Source organism: Pongo pygmaeus, chromosome 19 (genome assembly GCF_028885625.2).
Source record: "Pongo pygmaeus isolate AG05252 chromosome 19, NHGRI_mPonPyg2-v2.0_pri, whole genome shotgun sequence".
In the NCBI taxonomy this organism is placed as follows: Eukaryota; Metazoa; Chordata; class Mammalia; order Primates; family Hominidae; genus Pongo; species Pongo pygmaeus.
This window is the reverse complement of record NC_072392.2, coordinates 100,298,917-100,310,364: the sequence shown is the minus strand read 5'-3', so window position 1 is coordinate 100,310,364 and position 11,448 is coordinate 100,298,917. Positions and strand designations below refer to the sequence as shown.

Below are 11,448 nucleotides of genomic sequence, written 5' to 3'. Positions count from 1 at the left end.
GAGCGCCTCCCGACAGCAAGAGAACACATGCTCTCCTCGAGCGCACGAGAACTTTGTCCAGGAGAGGCCAGATGTTAGACCACAAATCAAGTCTCAGTGTGTTTTAAAAGATAGATACTAAGCCGTGTCACAGTGGCACAAGCCTATAGTCCCAGCACTTTGGGAGGCCGAGGCGGGAGGATCACTTGAGCCCAGGAATTTAAGACCAGCCTGGGCAACATAGGGAGACCCCCATCTCTTAAACAGAATAAAATGTATTATACAAAGTTTCATCTCTGAGCCCACAGCAGAAGGAAATCTGGAAAAGTCACAAATTTGTGGAAATGTAACAACGCACTCTTAGCCGGTGGGTCAAGGAAGATATCACAAAATACCTGGAGACAAATAAAAACAACTTAAAACTTAGGAGATACCATTTTGCTAAGGGAGATATTTACAGTTGCAAACCTTACATTAAAAAAGAAGGCTACTCTGAGCTACGCTGCCTGTGGCATAGCCCTGCTCTGTGTGGAGCAGCTTAAAAATAACACTAGAATAGGCCGGGCACGGTGGCTCACGCCTGTAATCCCAGCACTTTGGGAGGCCGAGGCGGGCGGATCACGAGGTCAGGAGATTGAGACCATCCTGGCTAACACGGTGAAACCCCGTCTCTACTAAAAATACAAATTAGCTGGGCGTGGTGGCAGGCACCTGTAGTCCCAGCTACTCAGAAGACTGAGGCACGAGAATGGCGTGAACCCGGCAGGCGGAGCTTGCAGTGAGCCGAGATCGCACCATTGCACTCCAGCCTGGGCCACGGAGCGAGACTCCGTCTCAAAAAAAAAATAAATAATAAAAATTTTTTAAAAAAATACTAAAATGAGTATAAATGCTTGAGGGGGTGGACACCCCATAGTCCGTGATGTGTGTCTGTCACACTGCACGCCTGTATTAAAACATCTCAGGTAGCCCATAAATATATATACCTCCCATGTACCCACAAAAATTTTAAAAAATAATAAAATAATAATTGAAAGAAAAAAGAGGCTAGGCATGTGGTTCATGCTTATAATCCCAGCACTTTGCAAGGCAGAGATTCAGGATCACCTGAACCCAACCTGGGCAATTTAGCAAGACCCTGTCTTTACAAAAAAAATTGATAATTGGGCACAGTGGTGCACACGTGTAATCCTAGCTACTCGGGAGGCTGAGGCAGGAGGATGGCTTGAGCCCAGGAAGTTGAGGGTACAGTGAGCTGTGATGGTGCCACTGCACTCCAGCCTTGTCAGTAATCAAAAAACTCCTGACAAGGAAAAGTCCTCAGCCTGATGGTTTCACTGGTACATTCTACCAAACATTTAAAGAAGAACTGGCCGGGTTTGGCCGGGCGTGGTGGCTCACGCCTATAATCCCAGCACTTTGGGAGGCCACGGCGGGCGGATCACGAGGTCAGGAGATCGAGACCATCCTGGCTAACACGGTGAAACCCCATCTCTACTAAAAATACAAAAAATTAGCTGGGCATGGTGGCAGACGCCTGTAGTCCCAGCTACTCCGGAGGTGGAGGCAGGAGAATGGCATGAACCCGGGAGGTGGAGCTTGCAGTGAGCCAAGATCATGTCACTGCCCTCCAGCCTGGGCGACAGAGCGAGACTCTGTCAAAAAAAAAAAAAAAAGAAGAACTGGCTGGCTGCAGTGGTTCATGCCTGTAATCCCAGCACTTTGGGAAGCCGAGGTGGGCCTATCATCTTAGGTCAAGAGTTTGAGACCAGCCTGGCTAGGCATGGTGAAACCCTGTCTCTACTAAAAATACAAAAATTAGCGGGGCATCTGTAATCCCAGCTATTCGGGAGGCTGAGGCACGAGAATCACTTGAACCCGGGAGGTGGAGGTTGCGGCGAGGCAAGATTGCACTTTCACGGCAGGTGAAGGAAAGGACAGGTGACAACAGAATGGCCAGGAAGGCCGTGGCTTGGAGTTCATTTTCCCACCCAGCACGTCCTCGCTGCGCAGACCGCAAAACATGCGACGTCCCGAAGCCTGGGGTCTGAGCAATGAAGGACCTGCCCAGCCCATGCTGGGGGAGCCACAGGCTTGGGCGCCCGGGCACAGGGCACATGGAGGTGGTGGGGAGGGCTCCTGCCTCTACTTCTGGGGCACCAAAGGCTCTGGGGCAGGCTGAGTGTCTACACATGGCTTTCCACGGCCCTCAGAGGAGACCCTGCAGGAAACTTTCTCTGTAGCGTCCGTGAGCTCAAATGCTCCTCCACGGGGTGGGGGTGGGGGGCTGCTTATGGCAGGAAGGGCCTAGCACAGAGCCCACAGACACCCCAGAGTTGATCATACCTCCTGGCCTTGGGCTCCCGGGAAAGCCTGAGCCCCACATCCTCCTCCCTGTAGGGACTACAGAGGCTCAGAAGGCCAGATGCAAACAGGAGGGCACACCCCCATCCGGTCGTCTTAGGGACAGTGGCCCCTGCTGGTGCTTCGCCACATGGGACCATCCTGAGAGCTGGAAGGACCGGCCAGCTGTCCCGTGGAAGATGGGAGCTGGGGGTTCTTAGGTCTTTTTGACCCCCTCATTGTCCAGCAAAAACAATATGGCCTTAGGGAGCCCTTGGCTTTCCTCCTGGAGCGGGAGCCTTTCCCCCGCCCCCACCTATGGTTACTTCCCAGGGCTCCAGACTCAGGCCCAGCTCCGAGCACCAGGTGCAAACCTGGCTCAGCCAGGAAGGCCAGCAGCCACCCAAGACCTGTAACCACGTCGGCCGCCTTCACCTGCTCTCCACCAAGCTCAGCCTCATGGCCCAGCTTCAGGGAGCATCAGGGTCTGTCCCCTCCTGAGGGTGGCTCTCCTGCAGGAGGACTTGAGCCCAGGGACAGGGTCCTGGCCAACCCTGACTCCTAGCAGGGATCCTCACAGAGAACAACATCGAGGCCGAAGCTGCTGATTTCCAGGGTCCTCTTCGCCACCATGGACCAGAGCATGTGTGTCCGTGTGCGACTGTGTGTCTACACACATATTCACTTGTGCATGCCTGTGGGGGGTGTGGATACATATGTGTATACACGCATGTCTGTGGGCCTGTCAGCTGCAGCGTGTGCACCCCCATGCTCAGGCCTGCATGCTCACATGTGTTTCATGTGTGCATTTGTGTGGCTGCCTAGTCCATGCATTGCCATGTGTGCTCACGTGTGCATGCCCATGTGTGTGTGTGTGTGCCTGTGTCCCCGTGTGCATGCTGATGTGTGTCTACACCCGTGTGTGCCTGTGTCCCCGTGTGCATTCGCATGTGTGTCTACACCCGTGTGTGCCTGTGTCCCCGTGTGCATGCTGATGTGTGTCTACACCCCTGTGTGCCTGTGTCCCCGTGTGCATGCGCATGTGTGTCTACACCCGTGTGTGCCTGTGTCCCCGTGTGCATGCGCATGTGTGTCTACACCCGTGTGTGCCTGTGTCCCCGTGTGCATGCTGATGTGTGTCTACACCCGTGTGTGCCTGTGTCCCCATGTGAATGCTCATGTGTGTCTACACCCGTGTGTGCCTGTGTGCCCGTGTGAATGCTCATGTGTGTCTACACCCGTGTGTGCCTGTGTGTGTCCCCATGTGCATGCTGATGTGTGTCTACACCTGTGTGTGCCTGTGTGCCCACGTGCATGCTGATGTGTGTCTACACCTGTGTGTGCCTGTGTGTGTCCCCATGTGCATGCTCATGTGTGTCTACACCCGTGTGTGTGTGTCCCCATGTGCATGCTGATGTGTGTCTACACCTGTGTGTGCCTGTGTGTGTCCCCGTGTGCATGCTGATGTGTGTGTCTACACCTGTGTGTGCCTGTGTCCCCGTGTGCGTGCTGATGTGTGTCTACACCCGTGTGTGCCTGTGTCCCCGTGTGAATGCTCATGTGTTTCTATGCCCGTGTGTGCCTGTGTGTGTCCCTGTGTGTATGCCCAAATGCATGTGCTCACATTGGCATGTGCCTCTGCGTGTGTGCACACACACATGATGCCCTGAACAGGTGGCCTCTCCCTCCCAGGGTCCCCTGTGCTCTCTCTCAGTCATGTCTTCCTCCCACCTCTCCAGGGAGCACCGGCCCTGCCTGTGTGGTTCACATGCTACTGGCCTCCATTTAATGGTTTCACTGCACCTGTGTCTCTGAGGGCTCAATCTTTTGTTTTTGAGACAGAGTCTCGCTCTGTCACCCAGGCTGGAGGGCAGTGGCGTGATCTCGGCTCACTGCAAGCTCCGCCTCCCAGGGTCATGCCATTCTCCTGCCTCAGCCTCCCGAGTAGCTTAGACTACAGGCGCCCACCAACAGGCCCAGCTAATTTTTTGTATTTTTAGTAGAGACGGGGTTTCACTGTGTTAGTCAGGATGGTCTCGATCTCCTGACCTCGTGATCCGCCCACCTCGGCCTCCCAAAGTGCTGGGATTACAGGCATGAGCCATCGCGCCCAGCCTTATTTAAAAAAAATTTTTTTAACTTTTTATTTTTTATATTTTTTTGAGACGGAGTTTCACTCTTGTCACTCAGGCTGGAGTGCAATGGTGCGATCTTGGCTCACTGCAACCTCCTCCTCCCAGGTTCAAATCATTCTCTTGACTCAGCTTCCTGAGTAGCTAGGATTACAGGCACGTGCCACCACATCCAGCTAATTTTTGTATTTTTAGTAGAGACGGAGTTTCACCACGCTGGCCAGGCTGGTCTCAAACTCCTCACCTCAGGTGATCCACTGGCCTTGGCCTCCTGAAGTGCCTTTGTTCTCCTTTTTGCCCTTTGAAGCGTGTGTTATTTGTGACCTACAGGGAGTAGGTTTTTACACCCCCTCCCCTTTTAAAATCCTTAATAAAAACCTGCTGGTTTTGCAGCCAGGTAGGCATCAGGGTCCTACAGATATGTGATGTCACCCCGGGAGGCCCAGCTGTAAAAGTCCTCTCTTTGTACTCTTTCTCTTTATTTCTCAGCCAGCCAATACTTATGGAAAATAGAAAGAACCTACATTGAAATATTGAGGGCTGGTTCCCCCGGTATCTGGCGCGCCAACGTGGTTTTTATTTTTCCTAAGTGCATGTGGGAACCCGATTCCCTTTGGTAGTTGCGTAGAAACGTTCATTGGTCCGATTCACAGAAACGCTTGTTCAACTCAAAAAAAAAAAAAAAAAAAAAAAAAAAAAAAACTGACTCATATGGTTTAGTAATAGACTGGGCACCAAAGGTCTATTTAAAAAACAATTGCTCCTCTGGCAGAAGGGAATGCCTGGAGGCTACTTGTTTTATTTCTTATTGGAAGAATGAGGATCATCATTTTACTTTGTATAGGAGGTTCAGCTCTTTCTTTCCCTTAAAATGGGAAGATAAGGACATTATCCCCCGAGGCCTCGTATGATACTCCCCATTCTGAGCCCAGAACACCCAGAACTTTGGAAATTGGCTATTGCCACGTCCAGACTGCGAGTATGGGAAGGGGAAACTTTTCTGTCTGTTGTCCCTGCTACCGCCCCTCGCGTCCGTGCTTCTGAACCCCATGATAAATCCCCTTTGAACCCTTTTCCTCTTTTTGATGCCAGTCCTCTTTTATGGGACTCCAATTGGCATTACGATAATTTTTCTCAACCCAGGTATGCCACTCTACCTCTTCAGCATCCCCGGGCACCTCAAATTGCTTTTTTTTTTTTGAGACGGAGTCTCGCTCTGTCACCCAGGCTGGAGTGCAGTGGTGTGATCTCGGCTCACTGCAAGCTCCGTCTCCTGGGTTCACACCATTCTCCTGCCTCAGCCTCCCAAGTAGCTGGGACTACAGGCGCGCGCCACCACGCCTGGCTAATTTTTTGTACATTTAGTAGAGACGGGGTTTCACCGTGTTAGTCAGGATGGTCTCGATCTCCTGACCTCGTGATCCACCCGCCTTGGCCTCCCAAAGTGCTGGGATTACAGGCATAAGCCACCGCACCCGGCCCTTCAAATTGCTTTTTTACAGCAGAGAACATCGGGCGTGGCCACCACTGCTCCTCTCCCTCAGTATCAGTGTAGATTCAGACATTCTGCTTTGTTCACCTCCAACGTGACTATTCCTATACAGAGTTGTGTTAAGCCTCCTTACATGCTGTTAGTGGGAAATATCAAAATTTGGATGAACAATCAAGCTATCCGATGTATTAATTGTCATTTATATACTTGTGTTAACTCCCGTTTTGACTCCAGGAAAAGTGTAACATTGGTGCGAGCTCAAGAAGGAATCTGGACACTGGTAACTTTACCCAGACCTTGGGAATCTTCCAACGCTGGGCAAGAGGGCAGAGGGCTAGGGGCCAGGATCGGGCCCTCCAGGCAGTGGTTGGGAGGGCACAGGGCACAGGGTGGGGGTAGGGGATGCCGAGGGTGCTTCTCACCAGCCAGCAGGACTCACAGGGAGCAGGGCTTGAGCCACGGATAACAGGACCAGTGAGGCCTGGTCCACTCTCCTGGGGGCACGTGCAGGCCACTGGAGGGGTCTAAGCAGATGGGCCTTCCAGGAAGGACAGGTTGAGGGGTGTCCTTCCCTTGGCTGCTGGCAGGCAGAAAGCAGGCTCCAAGGGTAGGGGCAGAAAGCAGAGTTTACAGGGCGGCCAAGGGGGGGTTGGACTGGCCGCAGTGCCAGGTCTGATGTGGACAATGCACTTGGCTGTCCTCGAGAACAAACCAGGACCTTGCCTCCTGCTGTGCCTGGCCACCCTTGCCTCCGGCCTGTTCACCTCTCTGGGCCCAAAGCCCCAGATGATCCAAAGGCCCTACAGTCACCAGTTCCATACTCCTGGCTACAGAAGGGTAGCAGTTCTAGACTTCCTACCGTGTCCCACAGAACAAAGTAGCTTTTACATGGAGGCCCAGTGTGTGTGGGTGCACACACACACATCTATCTGTAACTGATCCCAAAGCCTCAGGAAGCAATGCTGGTCTTTGCTGGACCACCATGTACTTCCATGACTCCAATCCCTTCCTATCCCATTCAACTTCTAAAAGGTGCCCCTGGCCGGAGGCTGGCTGTCCGAGGTGACCTGGGGTTCAAGTCCCTTTCAGATGAATGTAGGGTACAGCCCTATGGGGCTTAGCGGGTCTTCTCCCTGTGTGCGGAGACAAGAGATTGTGAGAAATAAAGACACAAGACAAAGAGATAAAGAGAGAACTGCTGGGCCCGGGGGACCACTACCATCAAGACTCGGAGACCAGTAGTGGCCCCGAACGGCTGGGCGCACTGATATTTATTGCATACAAGACAAGGAGGGTGAATCTTCCAAGTGATTGACAAGGTGAAGCAAGTCACGTGATCATAGGACAGGGGGCCCTTCTCTTTTAGGTAGCTGAAACAGACAGAGAAGACAGCATACACAGCGCTTTCTTGTATATACTTATAAGAAAGATCAAAGACTTTAAGACTTTCACTATTTCTTCTACCGCTCTCTACTACGAACTTTAAAGAGGAACCAGGAGTACGGGAGGAGCATGGAAGTGGACAAGGAGCGTGAACATTGAAGCATCACAGGGAGGGGTTTAGGCCTCCGAATGACTGCGGGCAGGCCTGGATAACATCCAGCCTCCCACAAGAAGTTGGTAGAGCAGAGTGTTCCCTGACTCTTCCAAGGAAAGGAGACTCCCCTTCGTGGTCTGCTAAGTAACGGGTGCCTTCCCAGACAACGGCATTACCGCTTGACCAAGGAGCCCTCAAGCGGCCCTTAGGCGGGCGTGACAGAGGGCTCACCTCTTGCCTTCTAGGTCACTTCTCACAATGTCCCTAGGTTATATTAGTAATGCAACAAAGAGTAATATTAAAAGCTAATGATTAATAATGTTTATACTAATGATTGATAATTAACCATGATCATTTTTATATCTAATTTGTATTATGACTATTTTTATTTTAACTATTTTCTTTTTTTTTTTTTTTTTGAGATGGAGTCTTGCTCTGTCGCCCAGGCTGGGGTGCAGTGGCGCGATCTCGGCTCACTGCAAGCTCCGCCTCCTGGGTTCGCGCCATTCTCCTGCCTCAGCCTCCCGAGTAGCTGGGACTACAGGCACCCGCCACCGCGCCCGGCTAATTTTTTGTATTTTTAGTGGAGATGGGGTTTCACCATGTTAGCCAGGATGGTCTTGATCTCCTGACTTCGTGATCCTCCCACCTCGGCCTCCCAAAGTGCTGGGATTACAGGTGTGAGCCACCGCGCCCGGCCTATTTTCTTTATTATACTGAAACAGTTTGTGTCTTCAGTCTCTTGACTTGGCACCTAGGTAATCCTTCGCCCACAGATGAAAGTGGAGCTCTGCTGACACTGATGTCTTCTCCAGATTGTTGTCCAAATTCTTTCCCTTGGCTTTAAAGTGAGCCGGCGGTGTCCTGCTCCCAAGCCTGTGAGATGATGGGCACAGGCGACACTTTTTAGGACATGCCGATGTTTTCAGAAACAAAACAAGAAATGTTAGCCCTGAAATTCTCCATTTCACGTGTTCTTCCTGATATTAACCACACATTCTTTCTGATATTAACTACCACATCGTCTTTTTGCAATAATCTTGGCAGGGACAAATATGCTAGCCAGGGTCCACTAAATCGATTTCAAGCACGGAGGATGGGTCACACCAGGCACTTCAAAAGACCCGTCCCTGAGGCAGCGGAGACCCCGCCCCGCCCCGTCGCGCCCACTCCTTTCGGCCAATCACTGCAGCGGGGAGCAGCTATTTGAATGTCCCCGCCGCCTATCTGAAGGCCGCCCTGCTATTGGCCCGGCCGCGCCCCGCCCACCGTGGCCAGAGCTTCAAGTTCCGCAGCCCCAGCGCGGAGGGCGGAGACTGTGCCGACATGGAGCTGGGCTTCGCTGGCCGCCGGGTGCTGGTCACCGGGGCAGGCAAAGGTGGGCGGCGGGGAAAGGTGGGCAAAGGCCGGCGGCGGGCAGAGGCGGGCAGGGGACGCCCTCACTGAGCCCGCTCCCGGCAGGTATCGGGCGCGGCACGGTCCAGGCGCTGCACGCGGCGGGCGCGCGGGTGGTGGCTGTGAGCCGGACGCAGGGGGATCTTGACAGCCTCGTCCGCGAGGTAGGCCCCGCCGGGTCCCAGCGCTGCGAGGCGGCGAGCCAGGAGGGGGCGCCAGCGAGCGGGGGCGGTACCTCTGTGCGCGACTCCGCCTCCCCTCGCGGGCGCTGCGCTTCTCACTGCGGCCTGGGCGCCCTGGCACCGTCTCTCGGGGCTGGTGGCCTGCGTGGGCGGCCGGGTGGCCGGCAGAGCCGCCAGGGCCCCCGGGCTCAGCAAGAGGCCTAAATGGCTGCGAAGCAGGCCCCGGGCAGGAGTCGCTCGGGCGCAGGGAGGAAGTGAACCGGCCGGAGGGAGCGCCCGGCTGCTGGCCCCACAGTCCTGACACCTCCGGAACTCCTAATCCTTTACTTGTCCGGCTGAAAGGTCACCAGCCCCAGTCCCCAGCTGTGCCGCTTGCTGGGCACAGAGCCTCTGGTTACTGCCCCCTGATACACACAGTGCCCGGGGATAGAACCCGTGTGCGTGGACCTGGGTGACTGGGAGGCCACCGAGCGGGCGCTGGGCAGCGTGGGCCCCGTGGACCTGCTGGTGAACAACGCCGCTGTCGCCCTGCTGCAGCCCTTCCTGGAGGTCACCAAGGAGGCCTTTGACAGGTGAGCCTGTGAGCGCGGAGGAACCTCAGGGAGGGGCTGTCCTGGAGGAGGCAGCAGCCCTAATCTCTGACCAGGGTCTGTGCCTCGGCCTCTAGATCCGTTGAGGTGAACCTGCGTGCGGCCATCCAGGTGTCACAGGTGAGCTGCCCTGTGGGCTGGACGGGAATTCTGGTGAGTGATGCCAGCTCTGCTTCACCGTCTCGCTGCAATTCCAGATTGTAGCCAGGGGCTTAATAGCCCGGGGAGTCCCAGGGGCCATCGTGAATGTCTCCAGCCAGGGCTCCAAGCGGGCAGTAACTAACCATAGCGTCTACTGTGAGTGCCCCAGCTGTGTCCTCAGCCCCACCCCAGCCCCAGCCTCACCCTCATCACCCACCCCAGCCCCAGCCTCACCCTCATCACCCACCCCAGCCCCAGCCTCACCCTCATCACCCACCCCAGCCCCAGCCTCACCCTCATCACCCACCCCAGCCCCAGCCTCACCCTCATCACCCACCCCAGCCCCAGCCTCACCCTCATCACCCACCCCAGCCCCAGCCAGCTTGGGTTCCTCTTCATAGGCTCCACCAAGGGTGCCCTGGACATGCTAACCAAGGTGATGGCCCTAGAGCTCGGGCCCCACAAGGTGAGCAGGGCTGGGGTACCTCCCCCAACCTAGGCCACCCCACTTGCCCTGCTGACCCCAGCTGTCCCGGTATAGATCCGAGTGAATGCAGTAAACCCCACAGTGGTGATGACGCCCATGGGCCAGGCGGCCTGGAGTGACCCCCACAAAGCCAAGACTATGCTGGACCGAATCCCACTTGGCAAGTTTGCTGGTGAGTCAGGTGGGAGCCCAGCCAGCGTGGTGCCAGTAGTCCCTGTGCTTGCCCTGGGCAGAGGTGGGAGGGAGAGATAGGCGGCAGCCTCCTTACTCTCTGCCCTGACCCCGCCCTGCCCACAGAGGTAGAGCACGTGGTGGACGCCATCCTCTTTCTGCTGAGTGACCGAAGCGGCATGACCACGGGTTCCACTATGCCGGTGGAAGGGGGCTTCTGGGCCTGCTGAGCTCCCTCCACACACCTCAAACCCCATGCCGTGCCTATCCTACCCCCAATCCCTCCAATAAACCTGATTCTGCTGCCCAGGCTATGTGCTATTCCTAGGCTGCCAGCAGGTAGCTGGGGGCTTGGGGCCAGGTGTGGAATGCGGGCAGAGACTCATGACATTCACATTCCAATCCAAGGGGGAGCCTGGCTCCCACTCCTGAGGTTTTCAGGCCTGGCCAGTTCTGTCAGGGAGGTGGGAGGTGGTGAAAGGTCAGCTCCCAAAGAGGGTGGTGAATTTCAGCAAGGTTGGCCTTTGGGCCTGTCCGGAACCTCTGGGGTGAGATGGTGTGTGCGTGTAAGTGTTGATCACCTGCTCTGTGAGTGTACGGTTGGCTCCTTTTCCTTCAAGCTAATGAGTAAGACAAAAGGGAAACAAGGAGGACATCAAGCTTCTCCACTTCGTCGGTGATCTAAGCCACTTTGTTGAATCAGATATGGTTTTCGGAAACTAGAAGAGTGTTTCCTCAACTTGTGCTATTCACAACGTAATGAGCACAGACACAGCACCCTGAAGTCTAATCTGCATTTTATCATCTTAAGTCTAGACAAGTAACCGTAAGTCAAGCCTTCTCCCACCACAGCTGATTTCGAGCTATCAGTTAGATGTCATTGAACGTGGAGCTGGAGGAGATGCCCTCGGCACCCCGTTATGTGGTGTTTGTGTCCATAGGTCCCACAGATGTACATAACCCAGGGGCAGAGAAAACAGTCGTGTATGCAGAAATAAC

At 54.6% G+C, this 11,448-nt stretch overlaps 1 protein-coding gene across 1 annotated transcript; it reads left to right on the top strand.

Annotated features, from left to right (window-relative positions):
• The first annotated feature begins 8,765 nt into the window (after positions 1-8,765).
• DCXR (dicarbonyl and L-xylulose reductase) lies at positions 8,766-10,759 on the top strand. The gene is made up of 8 exons (XM_054458626.2): positions 8,766-8,861; positions 8,945-9,042; positions 9,478-9,632; positions 9,728-9,770; positions 9,848-9,947; positions 10,193-10,257; positions 10,333-10,450; positions 10,576-10,759. The coding sequence occupies exons 1-8, from the start codon at positions 8,810-8,812 to the stop codon at positions 10,677-10,679; spliced, it is 735 nt and encodes a 244-aa protein (XP_054314601.1). The 5' UTR covers positions 8,766-8,809; the 3' UTR covers positions 10,680-10,759.
• The last annotated feature ends 689 nt before the right edge of the window (positions 10,760-11,448 follow it).